Source organism: Phoxinus phoxinus, assembly GCF_949152265.1.
Source record: "Phoxinus phoxinus genome assembly, chromosome: 17".
NCBI classification, from domain to species: domain Eukaryota; kingdom Metazoa; phylum Chordata; class Actinopteri; order Cypriniformes; family Leuciscidae; genus Phoxinus; species Phoxinus phoxinus.
This window is the reverse complement of record NC_136892.1, coordinates 10,524,662-10,549,560: the sequence shown is the minus strand read 5'-3', so window position 1 is coordinate 10,549,560 and position 24,899 is coordinate 10,524,662. Positions and strand designations below refer to the sequence as shown.

Genomic DNA, 24,899 nt, shown 5'->3' with positions numbered 1-24,899 from the left:
ACGCTGATCATTTACTTGTGAAAATGCAAATTAAGTTATTTAGGTGCAAGACAAGTCTTGATATTTGTGTGTTGGAACCGGAAGTGTTTCGCTCATTGTTTTTGGCATTCAAGCATAGGCGGAGCTTGTGTAAGACTGGGCGAGGTTTAGCTCTCCTCTGGCCTCGGACTTAAGACTGGCGAAACAGATTGGCGAAAGAGATTTGGTGTTAGCGTCAAAGGTTTCTATTATAAATTAACTTATAAGAGACAAAGTGTAGAAATGATGTCCTCCTAAATAAGAGATTAAATGTGCTTCATTGATTATAACGGAACTTTGTGAGATCGCGATGAATTGAGGTGACAGCTTTTTTGGGTGATTATAAAGGGAGCGCTCTATCTGTGCGCTTTCTAGGCTTATAATCCATTTAAATCATACCTGCCAACATTTGGTTTCAAAATCCGGGATGTGCGGGGGTACTATTATGTAATTTTTCCCACCGTGCGCTACATTAAAATCAATGCGACACCTTACAAAAAGCGTGGAGGTTGTCGATATGACTAGGTAAGATGCATGTAAATTGTTGCGCCAAAACACTGTTGAAATTTACAGCTATATTTTGATTTCTTTGCGGGAACACCGCCTTCACCTATCATTTTCATCGGCTCTGAACTAACTGTGAACCGCCGAAGCTTGCGCAGAGATCAACTGGGCAACTTGTAGGTTGCGTAGTTGTAACTGCGCAATATAGGTTGTCAGGTTGAGGTGACAAACGGGTTCAACGTTGTATATAGTGTGGATTGGGTGAATAGGATGCGTTTCATACAAGATCTGGCAACTGGTCAACATTAGACATTAAACATATTGGTCCAATTATTTATAAAGGTGTTTGGGCCTTGCAAATTACGGGAGTTTCCCGTGAGAAATAACAAACCGGGAGATAGGGCTAAAAAAAACGGGTGTTGGCAGGTATGATTTAAATACAACTTTTTTTACAACTTCATTGAGGCAATGGTTATTTTGATGGGGTGTAATGATACCCTCATGTCACGATTCAATACCTAGTGAACTTTTTTTCCAGATTTTTTTTCCACATGGGCATCCAAATTTTTTCCAATTTTTTTTATTTTGGGCGAACTATACACAAAAACATATTGTCACTATCCACGATACATATTGTTGCATTTTTCCATCGCAATATATTGTGACACAATACATTGTTACACCCCTATTATTTATTATTCAAATTGGCTGCCATGCTAAATCACGAACGTAGCCACTTTAATAAATAATTTATCAGGAGTGTTTATGCTGGGATGTGTAGGTTGTTGGTAGATGACACGTAACTTGAAACCATTTCATGACATACGATTTAAAACGTGTTTGTAAGGAGGAAGCGCATCTAACCTTAGCCTGGAGTTGGTTTACCCTCCGCCTTTGCGGACAAGGTGTTGCACATGTGCAGAGACTAGCGCATGCATAGATTCACACAAAAAAACACGTTCCCATATTTTATTTGTCTGTTTGGCTCCTTCTGAGGTTAATACATTAGTCCAGCTGTTTTACAGTCTTTGTAAAGGTTATGCATATGTAATATTGTATAAAATTGTGTTATTATAAATGTAAACCGGGATGTTGAAAAAGTAGGTTGGCCACAGAGTTTCATGCCTGCGTCAGTTGACAGAGTAAGTGCGGCTGTTGTTGAGGAGAGGAAACTGTGGCCAGGCCAGAAAGAGGAAGTTAACTGTCATTTTTTGAAGTTAGTCACTTAATTCTTCTCAAGATGAGAAAAAAAATCTGTGAATTGTGCAGTTAATGTCTTTGATTTTGCACCGGGAATGTAACATTTTATACATTTTGCAGATGCCTTGTGAATTGAATTGTTAGACTTACATTATTATTTACAGTATGTGTGCCGCCATGTGACCAACTTTTGCTGAATCAGTTTCCTTTAGAAGTCACATAGATGATCTTTGCAATGTGTGTATCTGTATCAATAATTGTATCCCTTAAAACTCATCTTTGACCACAAAAATGCCGTATTTAAATGTTTTTTTTACTGTGATTTTTTTATTTTTTATTCATGCCTTAAATTAGCTGTAAATGTAACGCCTGTTCCACACATACTCTGTGTGGATATCCGGTGCGTGTTGCGGTATTTTCAATATTTTTATTATCAGTGTCTTTTGTAAAATAATAATATAAAAAAGTTTCAGCATTGCGATTCTATTTGTTCACAGTAGTTATAGGTCTACACTCTTTCACAGACGTATTCACGTTTAAACTCAATACACTTAAAAAAACGTATTATTCAAAGCATTACTTCTATATAGATTTATATATTAAGTTGCTCAAGCAAGTGGCAAAACATTGAAACATGTAGGCCTACTTATGTCAACATCGCAAACATTTTAAATTAAAACATACAATTGACAAAAAACAGCTCTCTCATATATTTTCTTTTGCATTTAAATCTTTTTTAAGAAATATTGTGGGTCACAAAAAAATTAATGTTCCACTTCCACGAAGAGACGAGTACTTCCATTATGTTGCGTTGTTGAGGTACTGTGTAGTTTTCCTTGCTTTAATTAACCCGGGCTTAAAGGAACACGCCGACTTTTTGGGAGTCACAGCGTGTACAAATAACAAGGTCACATGAGACACAGCCATCTTCTAACCGTATACATACTGGGAACTATATTCTCAGAAGGCGAAGCTCTGCTACTTCTGCGGAGTGATTTGCTCGCAGCGCCTGAGAAGCCCCGTGGTGAGGAGCAGAGAGTTCGCTCAGTGTTGCGCTAATCACTCCGCAGAAGTAGCAGTGCTTCGCCTTCTGAGAATATAGTTCCCAGTGGGTCGCAGATCTTGGAAATCTGTCTGCTACTGCAAAATCCAGCAAAAAGTCTTGTAGTGTGAGCCTGCCTTAAAGGAACACTCCACTTTTTTTGGAAATAGGCTCATTTTCCAACTCCCCTAGAGTTAAGCAGTTGAGTTTTACCGTTTTCGAATCCATTCAGCCGATCTCCGGGTCTGGCGGTAGCACTTTTAGCATAGCTTAGCATAGATCATTGAAACTGATTAGACCGTTAGCATCTCTCTCAAAAAAAATACTAAAGAGGATATTTCCTTCTGTGGTTACATCGTGTAATAAGACAGAAAGTAAAAAGATGTGATTTTCTAGGCCAATATGACTGGGAACTATACTCTCATTCCTGCGTAAAAATCAAGGAACTGTGCTACCGTACCAGCAGGTGCAATGATATTACAAACTTAGTGCCGGTCACGTTAGAAGTTACCTAGCTGGGGACTATTTTCAGGTGCTGCGTAATATCATATGGGTGGCAATATGGGCAGCTGTAGCTCAGTGGTTCATGTAGGTTGTCTACAAACCGGAAGGTTGGTGGTTCTATCCACGGTTCCACCTGACCAAGTGTTGAGGTGTCCATGAGCAAGACACCTAACCCCAGCTGCTCCCGACGAGCTGGATGGAGCCTTGCATGGCTGACGGACGGCGTATGGTGGATGAAAGGGTGAATATGAGGCAATATGTAAAGCGCTTTGGTGGCCATGGGTCTGTTAAAGCGCTATATAAATGCAGTCCATTTACCATTTACCATCATTGCGCCTGCTGCACCCATGGAACGACAGCACAGTTCCTTGATTATTACGCAGGAATGAGAGTATAGTTCCTAGTCATATTGGCCTAGAAAATCGCAACTTTTCATTTTCTGTTGGTCTTAGTACACAATGTAACTACAGAAGAGTCAAGTTTTAAATAGGAAAAATATCTAAATTCTTTGGTAATTTTTTTGAGAGAGATGCTAACGGTCTAATCAGATTCAATGATCTATGCTAAGCTATGCTAAAAGTGCTACCGCCAGACACGGATATCGGCTGAATGGATTTGAAAATTGTACTCTTGGGGAGTTGGAAAATGAGCCTATTTCCAAAAAAAGGGAGTGTTCCATTAAGATGAAGTAATAGCACTTTTTTAGAAAAATGCTTTCTTGCAGAAAGTTGTGGAAGAAACTTGAGGTGTTACACAATCACTCTTAACTTCCTGACAGTTGCTGATTTGATCTTGAGTGTGTGCAATGCCGGGGAAACGTGCCATTTTCTTCTGTTCTCACAACAAAAACTTCTTGTATCTAAATAACATTACTAAAAATGCTCAGAAATTCTCACATTTTATTTAGAAAATGTAAATGTTGCATGGCTGTCTGCAAAAATGTGTGACGATTCAAGGATGTTGTGTGTGATTTATAGTAAGGCTGACTGAATTTGATCATTATTATTATTATTTAGTATATTCTGACTGATACCCATAAGCTAATGAAGTTATGGTCAATATCATATAAATGGCTAATATTATATAAAAAAAGATGTACTATTTTTCAATCAATTATTTTAAATGCTAACATTTAGGCATGAGGCATCATAGCATTATAATAAAGTATGAAAAATGTTAAGCAGTATTATTATTAAACAGATTTACTAGTGTTATAATTAAAATGATTACTGTTTTTAAAGATTAAAGGGAATAGCCTAGTTCACTTAAAAATGAACTTTTCCATCAACTGTTTACATGGGTGCAAACAGCGTGCTTTTCGGCGCCTCCCGCTTTTTTCACGTCAGTTTGGGTGACTTGTGTGAATCGTGCAGATCCGAAGAGTTTTTTTTAGGGGGGGGGGGGGGGGGGGGGGGATTTAACCGACAGTAATTCTGGATTGCGTCCACCAACAAGTAAATAGGAAATAAGCGAATCAGAACACTGCGCGCCAAACCAGCAGTAGGCTATGTGCGCAAGCGTGAACCACTAGTGTTTCTGTCTCACTCTGGATCTGCCACTGCATCACATTTCTCTCTCCGTGGCGTGGAGTGTCCGTTTTTATGTCGGCTCTCGTGTTAACTGTAGAGCACAATGCCTGCTACGCGCAGTGCGTGTACGGAGCGCCGGCCCTGCCTGTGTGACACACACACTTCTCGAGCCGCGCCGAAACCGCGTGCTAGAAATAGAACCGCAACCGATGCCTATTTTTCACGCGACACGCAAGAGTGTTGGAAGTTTTCAGACAAAATAGAAGGCGCAAATACATATTAATCAATTACATTTTGATGCTTGAATGTCTCTCGGTTTTGACAAATCCATATATAATTGTAATTAAAAAAATAGGCCTAATTATCGATTTTCAAATATTGCCCGTCAGGCCTACAGAACGAAATATTCTGTAGCCTATTTTGCCGTCAATACTGCTGACGTTGTCTTTGCTGTATCAGGCTATATATAGGCTATTATGTTTCACATCCAAATGTAGATGGTCTGTCGGCGCACAGAGCCACGCAGTCGCAGACAGCACGTGAAGTTCGTGAACACCGAATTCCCTTTTCTATCTTATCTATTTGTGTTTGAACAGACATGTGCACGAAAAAATAAGCCAGTGTCCGTCTCAACGAGTTTCCCCGTAAACGCAGTCAAAACGGATGCGTGTCATTACCAGTATACGTGCATTCGAATTAAAGGGACAGCACCCAATATACCTGCAGCTGTTTGTGTCACCTAAGTTAATCAAACGACAAAAGAGAAAGAGAAAAATCACATTTTGTCAAAAGATAAACTGTATTAATACTTAATACAGTTAATTTACCTGAAAAACATAAAGCACTGCTTTATTTCTCGTGTATTTGTGTTTTATTGTATTCATATTTGTATTTTGTTTATTAGTTTCTATGCAGATGCACTAGACCTACCCTACACAATTACCCCAATCATCCTAGAATTATTAATTCTTTACAAAAAGAGCTATTCAAATCATCAGGTGAAATTGTTTTCATGAAATAGCAGTAATATATACCGGATATTTGCCGCGGGACGAGGGCTTCGATTACCTCTCTCTTTTTTGACCATACATGTGTTTGCACCCCTGTGTTTAGTTACCGACATTCTTCATCTTCTTTTGTGTTCAGCATAAGAAAGAAACTCACACAGGTTTGAAACAACTTTAGGGTGAGGAAATATTATATAATTTTCATTTTTAAGTGAACTAGCCTATTCCTTTAAGTAAATAAAGGTATTCACAATTGAATATCCAATGCTAACCAATACCGATAAATAAATAAAAAATGTATTTGATACTTTTATATCATGCTTACCTTATTTCCATTTGACATGCTATATGATACGTGTTTTGAGTTTATTTATTTATTTTTGCCATGATTCTCTATGGTTGCTAGGTGGTTTCCAAAAGTCCCAGGTCAAAAGAGTTCAGTATTCTGGCCCCTACGTATGGCTCAGTTTTCTGCTTCAATGGAAGTTAAGGGCATAATATCATGCATCTGTTCATTTTTTTTAAATATACAGTATAACCACATTTCTTCTCAACAAGCTATGATTCAAGTTATAGCCTATATCATTCATGTCTGTAGCACAAACAGTGTGGGATGAGTTACGTGTTGAATTTACTACTTAGGGTTCAGAGTTTGTCCACATCCTAAGCCCGTGTGTGAGCAAAGCTGCAGTAATAGTGAGGTTCTCTTTGTAAACAGCACTGTTACTGTACAGTAGACGTACACAGGCATATCATTGAGGGGAGGGGGTGGATTAAAAGTACCTATTAGTTTAAATCCAATCATATAATTTCCTCTGAGTTGGAGCCTAATTTATCCTAATGTCACCAGATTCTGCAAATGAGATGTGGTTTAGATGGGAATCAGCCGTGAGCCGCCCAGAAGTCTACTCTGGGAAAACATTGCCTCTTGATGTTGAAGAAAAGCTTTCTCTGTTTCCCATTAGCCTGTTATATTAGCACGGCACCTGAGTTCTTTGGTGAAACATAGTCCCATGAATATTAATCAACTTGAGTTGGGCAGGAAGTGAAACACTTGGTGTGTGTGTGTGTGTGTGTGTACTGTGCCCATCGTGCATCTCATGCCTGTCTTTCTCACTTACTTCCTGTTTCCTTTGTTATAATTACTGTCTCAAACCATTCCCCGAAACAGCTTCAGGTTTCTTTAGTTAGCTAATGGAGTTCTAATCTAATCTGAAAACCTTATTATTATTATTACTATGACCAATGCCATTACACTTCTGTGAATAATCCCATGTCTCAACTTTGGTGCCTTTTAAGTGTGAAGAGAATCATGCTGGCTTCGCCTTAGGTGTCTGAAGAAGGGACTTGAGTGCAAAACCACAAACGAAGGACCAAACAATATAAACATTGAAACGACTGCTTAAAAGAGACATAGAGGACAGCTTTGGGCATCTCTGATTATTTTAAACCTTCGATGCCTGGGGTGTTCCCATCCCATTTAATGTGCTCCATTCAATAATACCTCTCTTCATGATTCTACATTGTGAACACGTCATATCTTGCCACGTTGCTTCTAGGGAGGCTTAAGATCAGTGCTTTCGATTTTTCTCCACTTTGTCAGTAGTATTATATCAAAATGTTCCTTACGGACAAGTCTGTCCCTAAATAATGAAGCTTTCTCTTACAGGTTTTGTGTTTGATAATGTGCCTCACTGTGAATTTTGCCATTGAACATTATGTACAGTGTCAAAACATCCTAATAAACAAAATACCATGAATTATTTTTATTAGCATGAAGAACCAGTCATTAAGAGTTTCAATGGCAAATCAGAATTTCAACCATTTGCTTTCTTCAGTGTTTTAAAGAAGAAGAAAAAAGGTTGTCTTTGTAATCTTTCATCGAAATGTTAAGAGCCTGCGCTGACTCTGAAATGACTTTAGTTTTCAGGATGATGTCATGTAGGCCAAAATAATAGGTGTTAAAAACTGTTAACAAATGGCCAGATGGCAACTTCACTATTCTTTTAGACTACTATAAAAGGCATGGTAACCTTTATAAGGACCTCTTTTTTTTACCTTATTAAATGCATGTCATCTTTTATGTCAAGTTTATACATGTAATCTATTCGTTCAATTAGAAACAACACACTAGGGCTGCTATGAATTAAATTAAATCATTATCTTTATTAATTTATCATTATTAACTAAATCCATTTTTGTATTGAAGTGACATTTAGATGTATTGATTGACACAGACTGTTTAATGGGGTAAATAAATAATACAGTGATATTTGTTTTAAAAAATAAAATTCTGTATATTGAAATACCAAATGATTTCGTAGCAATTCGGCAGAAATTCCCTGTATTAATGAGTGAGTCATTGAATCATTCATTCAAATGATTTGTTCAATACAGCTAATTTATTCTGAAATGAACCAAGTGACTGTCTTTACAAACGAGTAATTGAATCATTCTCTCAGATGTGTGTTTAATGCTGCTGGCTTATCATTTAAAAACGTATTGTCTTTTTAAATCTTCTATTGCGTGTCATTATATTGAGTTGGCGCGTGCTTTTTATTTTTCGCGCTTCAGAAATGTGAAATCATTTCCGGTACGGGAGCATGGTGAGCATCGATGCTCCCTGTTTTTTGTGGTGCATTGTGGTATTTTTTGGGAGCAAATGTGTGAGAAAGTGAACTTCACTTCTCACTGTTACGCACCCCCGCATTGAATGTGAATGGCGTTACCCGCGAGAGCGGGAGAGACTCTGGACTTTTGTACACATGCACATACACCTATACGCTCCTTGATAAAAGAAAATGATACATTGTGTAGGCTAATTGTGTTTAAGGGAAGGCTGGCGCGGGGCTAGGCGCCATTAACGCATTTGCGTTAATTTGTATATAGCGCGGTTAGTCCGCAATATGATTCACAACAGGAAAAACTCATTTGTCACTGCTTATGACTTCATACTTTACCACCTCCATGACATATAGTGCGGTACCCACTAGTTCATGTTCCATTTACTCCCTATTTCTGTCTAAAATTCCTGTTTACTTCATACATATTGCTACTCACGCATTTCCTGCTTCCCGGTCCGGTTCGACTGCTCGTATACGGATGCGCGCGCCGCTGTAGGGGCAGTATTTCGCGTCCCACGGCAGAGGCTGCTGAGCATGGTTCACAGGGGAGTTTGTTTGTAGTAATGTCTTGTATGTTTACGTATGGTGTGAATAGGTGGTGGAAATGTTATATATGTAGTTTGTGATATGATGATTTCATAAGAACCTGATATTATGTTTATTTTCTACTTAGTTTATAGCTTATTTATGACCTTAGGCTAAAGATAATACCCTGATGGTTGGTATGGTCCAATTAGCCCAGGATGCTTTGGGAGGGTAGGTACTAGCTTGCTGTGAGGCTATGTACTAAGTGTTTGCTATACTTTTGGAGAAAGCTAGAAACGTTGTACTCCTTTAATTTATTTCTTTATTTTGTTTTCTTGACTTCTGAGTTAAATATATAAATAAACTTTATTCTATTTTTAGAACAATTGAGCTCTGGTAACCGTCTTTTCCACCTCCACCATCTAAAGCCAGTGAGCCTACACATCCCAGTACTTGGGGTGACACTCGGTACCTCACAAAATGTTACAGAGCACTAAAAGGATTTTGCGATTGAGACAGCCCTTAAAATGGCCGACTCTCTGATCAGTGCCCTGACTACTGAGGTAGGGAGCTGATTGAGACTGAAGTTAGAAGGCTGTTTGTCTAAAGGTATGCTATGCTAACAGGCTAATCGGTTAACCGTACAGTCCTGTTAAGACAAGTCATTTCACTCGGCGGCCATTTTTTAAACGCCTCTCGGGCATGCAAGTGCAGCTCTTATCTCTCTGAATGGGGAAACGTCAAATTATCCAAAACTGTTCACCAAGCTCACGATTAAATTTCATGTTTTAAATCGCCAATGAAATCTGACAACAACTGTCTCATAAATTTTGTTTCTAAACGCTCAAATCATGACAGAAAATTAAATTTTCAGGCTGGATCAAGCTAACGCGCATGCGCAGTGGAAGCGCACGTCTGACTGTTTCTATATTAGGAACCGGAGCTTCTAACGGCAGCTGCAGTGACTTTACCAATCGGTGATTGGCTCTTATTTATAAGGTGGGACTTATTCCACCATATTGAGCGTTGCACTTTCCCCCACTCAAAACAATAGGAGTGACGCGTCTTGTGCTATTCTATAGCCTAGTCTTTGCTGTAAACTAAGTGGGCTAATGTACTTACAAACCTGATGTACTTACAAATTTCCCAATGCCTCTTTTTGGTACAGAACCTATTTGTACTACTGTAGACGTTTGGTACCATTCAGGGCACCAAACGGTAATTTACGAGATACAAACTTGAATCCAATAGCGCCTGCTCTAAGCCATTCGGCTGATATCTCTAAATAAGCTCTAACTTGAATAATGTTCGACCAAGGGAAAAAAAGCTTGTGGGGGGGTGTTTGGCTCGAGGTCATGGTGCAAAAGACCCTGAAATTACTCCAAACCATCCCTTTAAAAGACATTTATTGTCATATTTACATTTTCAAATGCTCTCAAGGGGGACCTTGATCTTAATTTTTCATATGACTCAATTCCTGGGGTGAAATTTTCTTCCTCTCCACAATCAACTGCAAACTGGTAATGAGGTCTGGCTCCATTCAACGCTCATTTTCATGATCCAATCTTCCAAAGATTTAAAAACAAGTACTTTTTGTTTGTTTGTTTCACATGGAAATATATGATTATGGAAGTAAAATGGGTTGACTATAATTGTTAGATATTTCTGAAATGTTTTAAATGGCCATCACAAGAAGATATAAACATGGATAAATAATGCAGATATCAAAAGGTTCAGAGGAACATTTTTCACACCTTTACGCAAGACAATGTTTCCAAGCTTGTTCAGTCTTGTCTAATTGTTGTGTTTTGAATTCATTGGTAATCTCCTGAAAAAGGTCATTCTGGGAAAGCCTTGGGAATTTTTCGCCCTGTTGTGTGACATCACCTTAGGGAATTGAGAAAACATGTCTGCATTGACTTTTGTCAAAGGTCATGTTTGAATTGTTTGTACGAGAATGTGTCTATTTTATTGCCATTGATTCATAAGCTTAGAAGTGTCTACATGGCACTTCAGGCCAGACAACAGCAGATGTTCAGCCGTTTTTCTCTGTTTTGAAGCACAGCTGCTTGGGCTGGCACCTCAGGAAGCTCTCGGCTTCCGTGTTTAAATGCAAGGAACCAAAAAACAACCTCCAAAGCAAATGACAACATGCCCAGTAACACATTCTAATCCTCCCTAACACCCTGGGCTTTACTTTCTCTGCACACAGTTGTTCTACCAGACAGGAAGACCAACTGATTTTCACTTTGGACAAAAACTAACCAACATACATCCATGCCAAGGCATATATATAGACATTAGTGATGTCAATCGATTACATTTAAAAAAAATTAAAAAATAATTGCGAATCTTTCTGTAATTAATCGCGATTAATCACGTCTAACATTAAAGTTTTTTTAATATATTTTTTATATTGTAATAAAATTACAATATAATATACAATATATGAATTTGTAGGCTAATTCGAAACTAATGCAGAAACAACATAAAGAAGACAGTAGCCTATATTTTAAATACTTGTTTAATGGCATCTTTTTGTGAAAGAAGGCCAGTATCACTGATACCAATACTGCTACTGATGTCCCTATGGAAAATATTTTTTTCTCAATTTTTAGCCATTAATTATAGCCATTCAGCATTACAGTATAATTGAATGCTGTCAATATCACTTTTAATTTAAGTGAACTTATAACAGTCTTTATAATAAATTATAATATTATATTATTATAATAAATGTCATATTTACCTGTGCCCTTCAACTTTTCATTTGTTCCTTTCAGGCCATTTCAGATTTTTACTTGCCCTGTCAAAATGCACAAAGAGTTATTGTTTTCATATTGTTTTTGACCCTTGTAACCTTGTAAACAGTGCTTTAAGATTTTAATGTAGGTCTAACAGCTATATAGAAATATACAGACATTGAATAAATGATAAAATTCACTGCATAAATGATAAATTAAATATAGATTAATCTCAATTAATGCTACAAAAGAGCATTGAGTGATTTCTCTTTTTTTTGTACTTTGACTAGTCTTAATGACAGACATCAGCAGGTTTTATAGGCTGCTGTCACTTTAAGACCTGCCGCACGTGACGCGGATGTGACACGCATCCCATTTTCACATTCATTTAACTCATTTAAAGACTGTGCTTGCTAATTTTGTGTGTTTTTGTCCTTGCAAGCACTGTCTGAAGCGGGTTTCTATGCGCACGAGTGTGTGTGTCACACAGACAGGGAGTTCACAGACGCGCACCAGTACTGCACTGCGTTCTCTTTTGTCTTATCGTGCTTGAATGGTGCAAAAGCATTTGCACGAATAAGAGCGTGATCATAATATGTAACGCCAGCCAAAGGATGAGGGGGAAAAAAGAATATAAAGAACATTAAAAATATTTTTAATGCTTTAGACTAAAAAAAGTATTGCATGTTAACGTGTTAATTATGACAACTCTTAATATATACAGTATAGTCAAGTCATCTTCATTTATATAGCGCTTTTAACAATGTAGATTGTTTCAAAGCAGCTTTACAGAGCTAAACGGATAATTTAAGGTAACAGAGATTGTTTTGGCTTTATAGCGGTTCTTGAATAAAGATATTTTCAGCTAAAGTTAGTTTTGATAGATTCACTTCCGTCGCAACGATCATTTGTTATTAAATTAGAGGTCGCTAAGACGACACCGTTCTCTCTAAACAGACTTTAAACGCAAACCTGTGAGAAACGCTGATGGCGCTTACTTGCGCATCAATAATTCATTCTATAGTTATGCGCATTTGAATATATGTGTGCAGGTTTGTTAATACCTACAAACCAAGTCTTAACAAACTACTTGTCTGGCCTTAAACATTTTGAGACAGAATTTTATCACTTCGGGGTAGATACGCGAAACCTAAATTTTCCCACAACGCTTTATCTGTAGAGTGATAAAGGGATCCTCCATCGGGAGAGGCGAGTTGGCACTTCAGCACTGCGTTGTCATCGGGTCCAGGCGAAGGTCCTTCGTCAGATCTGGATCCGGCAGGCTGCGGGAAAACCTTGGGATAAACAAAGACACAAAAATTAGCGTAGATGCCATTCTTCTTATGATGTAACGATTACATCAGGATTTAAGGGAAGTGTTCCCAGTTCCGGCTGACCTAATCTATGCAGCCTAACATTGAGTTATAGAAGTCTATAATACATTATGTGTATGCTAGGTCAAATAGATGTGTTTTTAATCTAGATTTGAACTGACAGAGTGAGTCTGCTACCCGGACAATGTTAGGAAGACTGTTCCAAAGTTTTGGTGCTAAATAGGAAAAGGATCTACCGCCAGCAGTCGATTTTGATATTCTAGGTATTATTAACTGGCCGGAATTTTGAGATCGCAATAGACGTGAAGGACTATAATGCGTTAAGAGCTCGCTCAAGTACTGCGGAGCTAAACAATTTAGTGCTTTGTAAGTAATCAGCAATATTTAAAAATGTATACGGTGTTTAATAGGCAGCCAATGCAGTGTTGACAGAACGGGGCTAATATGATCATACTTCCTGGTTCTGGTAAGAACTCGAGCTGCTGCGTTTTGGACCAGCTGTAGTTTGTTTGTTAAGCGTGCAGGGCAACCACCCAGTAGAGCATTACAATAATCTAGCCTTGCGGTCATGAACGCATGAGCTACCTTTTCTGCATTTGTCAATGAGAGCATATGACGTAATTTAGATATATTTTTAAGATGGAAAAATGCGGTTTTACAAATACTAGACACGTGACTTTGAAATTAAAGATTGGTATCGAAGAGCACACACCCAGGTTCCTAACTGACGACAAAGACTTAACAGAGCAGCCATCAAGTGTTTATTTATAGATACATTGTGTGTCTCTCTCTCTCTCACACACACACACACACACACACACACACACACACACACACACACACACACACACACACACACACTATTGTATATATATATATATCCAAACAGTCATTATTGGCCCATGAGCCTTCAATTCAGGTTTATGACATTGACTGTATTTCCCTGGCTGTATATTTGACTTTATCACAGAATCGCCCCCACTAGCTAAACAATGGCAAATGAAAGTCTAATATCTAGGAGATTTTAGCATGACGTTGACCTTGTTGAACCAGCAAACAAACTCCATCCTAAAGTCAGCACAAAATCAAATTGTTTTCATTGATTTTGACATTTTTAAACTTGTATTTTAATAAGTAAGGTTGTTACCATGCCACCATGTTACCATACCACAGCAAAAACTACTTGCCTAACATATGCAACATTTAACCAAATGTTGTTCAAGACAAGTTAAAGAACAAATAAACAGGAACAAATAAACATATTGATTACAAGCAATTGCACAAATAATTACAATAGAAAATAGATGCAAATTAAATAAACAGTGGTTAAGATTTTTTAAGATTTTAAGATTTGGTTAACCACAAAGAAACAAAAAGTGTTTTATAAAGTACTTACACTTGAAAACAGCCTCTTGAAACAACTCTGGTTTCCGCCATTTTCAAATATAACGACGACAACTCCTCTCCCGTGGCATCATGGGATAGTAAAGTGTCCATCGTATGCGCACTTCAGAATCTCGCCGGAAGAAGTAGGCCATCCGGGTACTTTTCGCGTACTGTTTTTCGAATTCTATGAATTCGGACATACTACTCTGCTCGCGTACTGTTTTTCGCATACTATATAGTATGGAAGTATTCGTTTTCGGACGCAGCCCTTAATTCAGTATCCGCGCGCTGTCGGAGAGGATGCTTTGGTGCGCTTTGGGTTTGTGCACAGAAAACCTTTATCAAACACATGCGAGTAACATGTTGAGTTCTCTTTCGCATTCCCTTGCGCTTGAATGATTCAAAATTGCTTGAAGATTTAAATTGGGAAGATTTAAAATGCATGCAAATGATCAACTTTCTTGCCAGTGACAATTCGTTCAATTCAACTGCATGCTGTGCCCCGAGGCCATCGACTTGTCCTTATTTCCGAGCCCTGATTTTAGATTTTTCTCTGATAGTTCAGGTTTCTTGCTCCAAAACAGTCGTAATTTAGCCTTACATCACAATTTTTGGGTTTCAGTAACATGCAGTGACGAATAGTGTACTAATACACTAAATTGGATCAATTTCAATTCCATTTTTAATTTAAATAGAAACTCGCTGTGATTATCTCCCATCTCCTAACTCATTTGACCATTCACTGACAGGTCACTAAACCCCTCTTAGAATTAACAATGTGACCGAGCGAGACCCTGTTCCGAAGGCCAATCTCTCCATGTTTTCTGTTGACTAAGTACACTCAAAGGAAGCCTTGTGACTGTATGAATGAAACCATGTTACTGCTCGTTTAATCATTTCCATAAAATGGGCATAGGGGGTCAAACCTGGTTTGTTTTTAAGGATCTTAATAGTGTTGTATAATTGAAGTACACCCCAGATAGGGGAGGAGAGGAAGATAAAGCGGCCCCATTTCATAATCAATTATTTACAACATATAATCACTCACAGTCTGCTGGCTACAACTGAGACACTTTGAAACTCATCACAAAAGCTTAAAGTAGTCAATCAGAAACCCACTGATCTAAAACACTGAACAAAATTGTGCACCACACATTATACGGTATCTGACATGCAACCAAATAATCCGTTCGTAGTCGGATTGACGACTCAATCGGAGTCAAGTCAAGTCAAGTCATCTTTATTTATATAGCGCTTTTTACAATACAGATTGTATCAAAGCAGCTTCACAGTGATAACATGAAAATAATACAAAAAATAATTTCATCATCATCCACCTTTAAGGCAGATCTATAATATTGTTGAATATTAAATGTCCCCAACTAAGCAAGCCAGAAGGTAAGGCAACAGCGGCAAGGAACCAAAACTCCATCAGGTGACAGAAGGGAGAAAAAAACCTTGGGAGAACCCAGGCTCAGTCGGGGGCCAGTTCTCCTCTGGCCAATGAGTGAACAGTGTATGAAGTTCAGAATGAATCAGAGTATTTGTCCAGTTCCGGTAGTTTGAAGTCAGAGTGGAGAGGAGGAGAGACTGGTTGACACTTCAGGTCAGCGTCGTCGTCGTCGTGTCCTGGCGCTGGTCCTTCATCAGATCTGGATACGGCCTGGTTCCAGTGGACAGCGGTAAACCTCGGGATAGACAGAGAGACTAATATTGGCGTAGACGCCGTCCTTCTTATGATGTACCAAGTACATCAGGATTACGGGAAGTGTTCCCGGTCCCGGCTGTTCTAAACTATGCAGCCTAATTATATAAGTCTATAATGTGTTATGTGTATGCTAGGCTGAAGAGATGTGTTTTTAGTCTAGATTTGAACTGACAGAGTGTGTCTGCTTCCCGGACAATGGTAGGAAGACTGTTCCAAAGTTTTGGTGCTAAATAGGAAAAGGATCTACCGCCAGCAGTCGATTTTGATATTCTAGGTATTATTAACTGACCGGAATTTTGAGATCGCAGTAGACGTGAAGGACTATAATGCGTTAAGAGCTCGCTCAAGTACTGCGGAGCTAAACCATTTAGTGCTTTGTAAGTGATCAGCAATATTTTAAAATTTATCCGATGTTTAATAGGCAGCCAATGCAGTGTTGACAGAACAGGGCTAATATGGTCATACTTCCTGGTTCTAGTAAGAACTCGAGCTGCTGCGTTTTGAACTAGCTGTAGTTTGTTTATTAAGCGTGCAGGGCAACCACCCAGTAGAGCATTACAATAATCTAGCCTTGAGGTCATAAACGCATGAACTAATTGTTCTGCATTATTCATTGAGAGCATATGACGTAATTTAGATATATTTTTAAGATGGAAGAAAGCGGTTTTACAGATACTAGACACATGACTTTCAAATGAAAGATTGGTATCAAAGAGCACACCCAGGTTCCTAACCGACGACGAAGACTTAACAGAGCAGCCATCAAGTGTTAGACAGTACTCTAGGTTATTATGTGTGGAAGTTTTTTGTCCAATAATTAGAACTCCAATAATCGGACTCAAAAGCCTTCATGTAAACGCCTTAATCGATCCAATTGAGCTCGATCTGAATAAAATTTTGGGTGTGAATGGGTGGGTTGTTCCTTTTCTGATCCAATCGATAGGACATGTAAACACTTGATCGGATTGAAAACCGAAACTGGAATGTACTGCACATGTGCAATGGCGTGGAAATGGCATAATGACCATGACCGTTGTTGAATGAAGTGTCATGAATGACTGTCGTGTCGTTCTAAAATTCTCCTACCACTCATCAGCTGTGAAGTGGAGCAAGACATCGTCCCACCAGTCCTTCTTTCAGACTCTCGTCCACGGACGCCTTGTTCCAGGTGCTTTTACGGCTTGATAAACAGCGCGGCACAGCGGTTAATATGCTCATTGTCTCCTAATTAGGACACGTAATAGATCAACATTAAGTAAAAAGTAGCAATGTAAGAGAATAGTATGTGCAAACAGCGGGGAAACTCTGTATATACCTGCAGTGTTCATGTCAAAAAACTTAATTGTGATCAGAAGCTTGTGACATATAAATGCGCACATCAACCCGACCACTTAATTTAGCGTTCACGTAAACACTACTTCGCATTCGGAAAAAAAAGTTGTGCATGTAAACATAGCCAGTGTGTGATAATTTGTCTTTTTATGACACTAAACTGTATGATGTTCATAAAATACAGTGGCCCCAAAAAGGATGTGAACACTTACACCACAATTACAATGCCACAATATAACAAAATATCAAAATGCAATTATTTTAAAGAATTCAAGCTCAAATATACTTTTTATTCTGTAAATTTAGGCTTTTAAAATATGAAGCAATAGATACATTGTTAAAAAATGACCTCAAGACCAATTAGTTGAAAATAATTGAAAAGTAGCTCATGAAAAGTGACTTTTTGAGAAAAGCTGTAACATAATTTGTTTTCAGATGCCATTTGGTTTGATATTTTGTTTCTAATGCAGTGAAATTCTGATATTTTTAAGTGTGGCTTAAGAGTCCAAATACTTTTTGGGGCCAATGTTTAAAATATTTTTATTTGGATAAACATTAAAGCAGGACTATGCAGTTTTGGGTATTTCTTCGCTGTGCGAGACGACCACCATTCAACCCGAAAAAAGTAATATAACCATTCCAATGACTCTGAAGCTGTTCAGTTAAGGTAAAAAACTGCATAGTTCACCTTTAAAATAATAACTAACAATGATGGCCAGATGTTAAATGGACCAAAAGTATTGGTTTGGGTGACTTAAAACATAACGACGTAACTTTATGTGAACATGTAGTACATAACATGCTTTGACAAAAAAAAAGAACATTTCATAAAATGATTACCTTTCAGCCTCAACCTCACATAAGTAATTTTTATGAAAAGGATGACAAAATTATAAATGATGTGTATTTTATCTGCTCCATAAACAATTCTACATAGGCTTCCTTATTATCCAAATTTTAAGAATGCGTGTTAGCTTAGTTTCCGTCTAACAGGTAAAATGTACACTAAAAATCCGATTTTCACATTGGTCTGAACGGCTCTGATCTGAACAAAAACGGCAGACAGGCTGAATAAAACTGTAAATCCTCTCTCTGACAGTAGGTGGCGCTTATGGAGCATCAGAAATAGAGCTGTTTCCCCGGTAACCTCTGTAAACAAGCAAATGCCTTAGAAACTTTTCTGAAGTCAATCGTTTCCCCCTTTGAGATGCATTCATTTCATATAATTCATTCATTCATAAATTCTTGCATATATTTTCTCCAAGGAGTCAGGAACGTGTCTCCCTCGTCTACTTGTGATCAGAATGACCAAAACCCATCTTAATACCAGGTGTAAACACGTCTGAAATGTCTCCTTTTGTTCTACACAAAATAATAAAGAAAGCAATAAACACATGAGTTTCTTAATGAGGGGTTAGTAAATGAGAATCAACAGCATCTCCACAATGTATGACGGTGGCCATTTCAAATTTTCAGCAGTAAATCTAAAGACAAATATTTCTCTAAAGAGATCTAATCTGCTCTAATTAAAACAAGCGTGTATCAAGAGCAATAATGCTGATTGTTATCTGCACTCTGCAGTACAGCTTTGCGCTTTGTGCCAGAAGCATTATGAAGGAGCTGTAAGCTCTCCATGTATTTATGCGGCATTGCTATCAATACCAGCCTCCTACACACTGCTTCTACTGTATGTTGCTGCTGGTCCACACACTCCCATTTGCCTCTGTGTAAATCCTGCTGTCTCTTTGCATATACCTGAGCAGCAAATGCAAATCTCAGCCACTGGCCATAGCCTTCCCACTCTGTTCACTTCAATGCATTCTGTCTTCATAATCACACTCATTTCAAGCACTCCATCAGGTGTGTGGTCTAGAGAAGCTGTGACAGTCGGAACCGTGTGGTTTGAAATTTGCCTCACCTTACGTTACTGTCAGGATAAATTGTAGGCATGTTAGGCTGTACTTGCTTTATCTCAAATTGAAAGAGATCTATATAAATTTGGGCAATCAATCGACCAACATTTGCCTGTTTTGAGTTTATTGGCTGGTAATTGTGAATTTTTGTTTGTTTTTTGCTGGATTTTGAGTGAATATTGTGTAAAATAAGTGGTCTTTTCATTTCAGAAACTCCTTACACAGAACAAACTACATTATTTAAATTGCTTTACATAATTATTATCTACATTATGTTGACCATTGGCCACCCTGATCTCTAGACAGTTCTTAACTGGTGGTCCATAAAATAAATGGAAATTTTAAATGAAAACCTCAAATTAAATGCAATTAGCGTTACTAAATTAAATCCATGGTAAATGTTGGTGATTTCTGGACTTAAAAGCCTTTCATAACTCATACGTTCATGGTGCAATGTTTCTCCTAGTTTCCAGGTCAACACTATTTGATCTGATATTGTTAATAACAGAGAATTCTGCACTGAATTTGAATGTTTCTCATTAGATCTTGCAGTAATGTTATTAATACTGCTGTGAATCCAAACACTTTCTCACTGGGTTACCACAGCGCTGTGTAGTAACGGTGTCATGTGATCGAGATCGGTCCACGAGTAAAACTGTTGTGAGCTCGCGCTGCGCTGTCTAGTATAAACTGCGAAAAGCTGACAAACTGTCCGCGCTGCGCATCTCGAACAAGTAGACGGTTTCTTTATGCTTTCGTTGCTCATATGCAACAGAAATGGCAGCTCTTATCAGTTGGGCATCGTGGTGGTCGCACCACTGCAACCTCTAACAAAATGTAGTCACACCAGCAAGAAAAAAACGTCAAAATCGCAGTCTGGAGCCATGTACATTTTCAATTAAATTAAAATTAAATAATAAACAAGTATGCAAATAATAAAAATGGTACAGGCACTTTGAGTCTCAATGATTTCTCAAATCCCAATAATTTGTGTACACTTTTGGGCTTATACAGTTCATGAAAACATTAAAACATTTAATTTTTTTATTTTTAATGTTCACTTTGTTTACGCTAAACAATTTTGGTACTGTGTTGGGTCACCACTTGATTTTCAGAGTAAAACCTGTGTGTCAAGCAAAACTGTTCTAGATATCCGTATCGGCTATTGCAAAACCCGGTCGACCACTACTCTAGATGCAAGTACTGTGCACTTTCTTTGGATGTGGGTTAAACGCAACAGTTTTACCAATCCTGGGGTGTGCCTTTTGATATTTTGAAGATGTTGTCGATGTTATTATCCATTTTGTTGTGGTCAACTAATGGTTTCGTCTCTTCAGTTTCCTTTCCAAAGCGAAAAGAAGAGAGGAAAGTGCTATTGATTTTTATTGTATTCATTGATTGTCCCAAATGATATTTACTCATTTTCTCTCTCTCTTCCTCTCTGTGAGTGTGTGCTTAACCCCACCTTTTCAAACCCCTTAGTCACTGTGTTTCGTGTTGGTCTCTTTTCACAGAGAAAGACTACAACAGCCTTTGTGAGAGGCAACCGATCGGCTGCTTTCTATTCCGTCAGTTCTGTGATACCAGGCCGGAGTTGAGGCGCTGTGTCAAATTCTTGGATGCTGTGGTGAGAAGCTTTTGTCCCTATCGTTCCCTTAGCCTGACCCATAATACACGGTGAGGTCAGTATGGTGTTTAGGTACATCTATGTAGGATTTTAAAACTTGCTATGATTGCCATTGCTAAAGGCAGTGGCGTAAGGAGCCAACACAGGGCCCTTATGCAGGATTATCAAGACGGTTCCCCCTACCACAGCATGTGATGACGCAATGTCCACGAGTAGGAATAGGATCATAGAGACACAGCATATAAGAGATGAGATGACTGACAAAATCAGGAGTAGCCTACCCGCACCAAAAAAAAAAAATACACCATAACCATAACGCATGAAAAAACACTGCTGGTGACAGCACACCATAACACATTGTTACTCACATTTTCCTGACTTTTCTCTGTGCGAAGTTGTCGATATTGTCTGTCTCAAGTTCTACGTTTTTACTGTTTTGCGCGCAATACGCATTTCACTTACCATATCCGGGATTCTAATTGGTACCTGGGGATTCCCCAGTCCCAGTTCGAAACAAATTACACCAAAATCCATCATTGTTTGTTTCAAACATGTATTTAATGATCGGTAAAATATGTTGTCATTTATTTATTCAAATAAATTCACGATAAAGTAAAATGTGATCAGACTAAAAGTAGTAAAATGCGATAGAGGGCTCCGGCTGTCAATCAATATCTTTCAGTCACGCGGGCCCCTGATTGGTCCGGGCCCGTAAGCAACCGCATAGCCTGCTTACCGATAGTTACACCTGTGGCTAAAAGCTACAAAAGCTACTTTAAGGTCCGTTCACAACAAGGATGATAACTATAATGTTTTAATAATCACTCTATTAGAATAAGGAAGTTCACACCACAGCAATACAATGACGACACAGAGGAACAATATCATTGGAATCACTCTCAGAACTATGTTTTCCAGATAATCAAAGATTTAAAAACATCATAAATATATGTGTAATTTGCACAAAAAATAGATCTGCCCGAAAATTCACAAAATCTTTGTAAACTTCAGATTTGATAGTTAAATTTTTTTTATGTTAATGAATTCCAATAATTTGTGAATATGGCGCACGTTCATGCTTAAATTCAATGCTACAATTAGCATAATTTCTGGCCATGAATTACAACTACATTATTTTTTTTGTACAGTAATGTTGTGGGATATTTGGATATTTCCCAGGTTTGGCTCCAGTATATTGCTACAAAATGCAAAAGAGACTAATTGGCCATATGCCTAAAAAATCTATTAATTTGAAAATGCAAGTTTGGTGACAAATACTACCGGTACTTGAGCTAGAATAATAAAAAGGAAAAAAGACACTCCAGCTTTTTTCAGTATTTTTTTTTATAATGAAATGTATTGTCACTGTTAGTTAACTAATTAATTTTGTTATTATATGAAATGATTAGCTAAAAGATTACTACAAAATAATGCTAACATACAAGACTTTATTGTAAAGTGTTACCGAAATTATGAACTTTCAAAAAAGAGAGACCAGTGCTTTTCCCTGTGAGCATTTTTGTTTTTGCATAGTAAAATAAAAACTGTAGCCGTATTTTGCCTGGATCTTGCCATTAATTATAGTCATTCAACATTACAATATAATTGACAGCTATCAATTTCAACATTTAAACAACTTAAATCAATCTTCACATAAACTCATTATAATAAATATCAATCCTGTACATTGAGTGATTTTCTCTTTTTCTTCTGTTCTTTGATTAACATTAATGACAGACATCAGCAGTTTTTTTAGGCTGCTGTCACTTTAAGACCTGACGCACGTGACGCGGATCCCATTTTCTCACCAATCGTTATGTTCATTTATAACTTCATTTAACTCGTTTAATACTGTGCTTGCGAGGATACTCAAAAAAATGACCATTATGGTATAATTTTGTGGGGGGGGGGGTTCATGCAAGTGCTGTCTGAAGCGGTTTTCTGTGTGCACTAGTCGCGTGTGTCATTGTGCTTTAATGGTGTAAAAGCATTTGCATGAATATGACCGTGGTCATATAATGTTACGCTAGCCAAAGGATGACGGGGGAAAAAACGGATGCTGCGTTAATTCCGTTAATTTTTTTAACGCGTTAAACTGACAAAAAATAATCGCGTGAGTTAACACGTTAATTTTGACAGCCCTACTGGACTTTTGATATAATTACAGCATGTGCATACAGTAAACAGAACGTTATCGACCATTGGTGTGAACGCTAATATTGTTATAGTTCTGGTTATGGGTGTGAATGAGACTGATGTTATGGCGCTTTTCCATTACCAGTACCAGCTCGACTCGACTCAGCTCGTCTCAGCTCGTCTCGGCTCGGCTCGCGTTTCGCTCCGTTTTCCATTGCATAGTACTTCCACAATAGTACCTGGTGGTCGTCATAGCGACGCGACACACACCCGCTACCCACACACACAGGAAAATCGAGTGTATGCTGTTTTACATAATATTAGTAATGGGTATATCACGCAATCTCTGGCAAAACTATTTAAAAATGCCGGGGTTATTCAGGATACTCCGTCTGGCGCGTGCAATGATGGCGCAGTGAATAGTGACGATTCTCGCTGACCAATCAGCAGTCTCCCGTGTGTCACGTCACGTTTTAGTATCGCCTCAGCTCGCCTCGGCTCGCTTAGAACCTCGCCGGAGGTGATACTTTTACACAGTGGAAAACCAAACAGAGGCGAGTCGAGTCGAGGTGAGGCGAGCCAAGGCGAGCTGGTACTGTGCAGTGGAAAAGCGCCATTAGAGTTGTTAGTTTAGCACCCTGCTAACACCAGACTTTTGCTTTGTCTGGACAGTACTTGTCCTGCCAACATTTTCAACTGGCCCAAACTCCAAAAAATTATAACTTCTAAAAACATTTATTTTATAATTGTATATTTATAATTAAAAAAAAAATATTAATTTAAAATAAATTTGATAATTTATTATACATTTTTCACAAAAATATGTAGTTTTCTTTAGCAAGAAAATTCGTAGTAATATCTGTAAAATTAGTATTATTATAATATAACAAATTCATAAACACTTTTACGAAATAATGTCATACATGGCAAAACTGATTGTGATTTTTAAAACATTGTAACTGAGGCTGCTGCCACAAACTATTATTGCAATTTTGACAAAACTATGTTAGACAGTGGCAGTTAATACATTTACCAAGCTGTCAAAATTAAAAAGTTGATAAGAAGTTACAACCAAATTTCACAGAAAAACAGAAATGTTAAAGTTTGCACAGCATTAAAAGCATTTGCATAGTAAACAAATGTACGGTATAGTGCTGGCCCAATAAAGAGAGTTGACATTTCCTTCAGGTGTGCTCTTACACTGACCATCGTCACTGACCAATAGCTTTTCAATTCCATCAATTATGAGCTTCCTTTTCTGTTAGCATGCAGCCTTTATAAGGCAGCTACCTGTATACAGTAAATAGCATGGTAACACATAAGAATTTGGAACAGAGCCCATGGGCCCTATCTTGCACCCAGCGCATGTATCATTCCTATTTTGCACCCGCGCACAGCGGACTTTTCCCTCCACAGACGCACGTCGGTAAATTAGGGAATGATCTTGCGCTCGCGGGGGCGGTTCAGCGCAAAGAGGAGGCGTGTTCTGGCGCAAAACTCCCCTGGTGCTATTTTCCAGTTTTAGAAAGCAATTGCGCCACTGACCAGGAAAAAAACAGTCTAAAGACAGTGGCGCGTTGCGCGTTAGTGATATGGTATTTTAAGGGCGCGTGCTATAATGTAGTGTGTTAACGCGCATCCACTTTGATTCTCTAATAATTATAAACAGACGCAGCAGTTTTCATTTTTGCAAATCATACATTATTACAAGGAAAATATTAACACACGAGGGAAATCATTGTTGCGTCCGTGAAGATGTGGAAAAG

At 38.2% G+C, this 24,899-nt stretch overlaps 1 protein-coding gene across 1 annotated transcript in view; it reads left to right on the top strand.

Moving 5' to 3' along the window:
• Positions 1-24,899, top strand: part of grk6 (G protein-coupled receptor kinase 6) — a 61,205-nt gene that overhangs the window by 19,819 nt on the left and 16,487 nt on the right. The window contains exon 3 of the mRNA XM_079587008.1: positions 20,885-20,997. Within this exon, the coding sequence (XP_079443134.1) occupies positions 20,885-20,997 (113 nt within the window). The remainder of the gene's footprint in view (positions 1-20,884; positions 20,998-24,899) is intronic.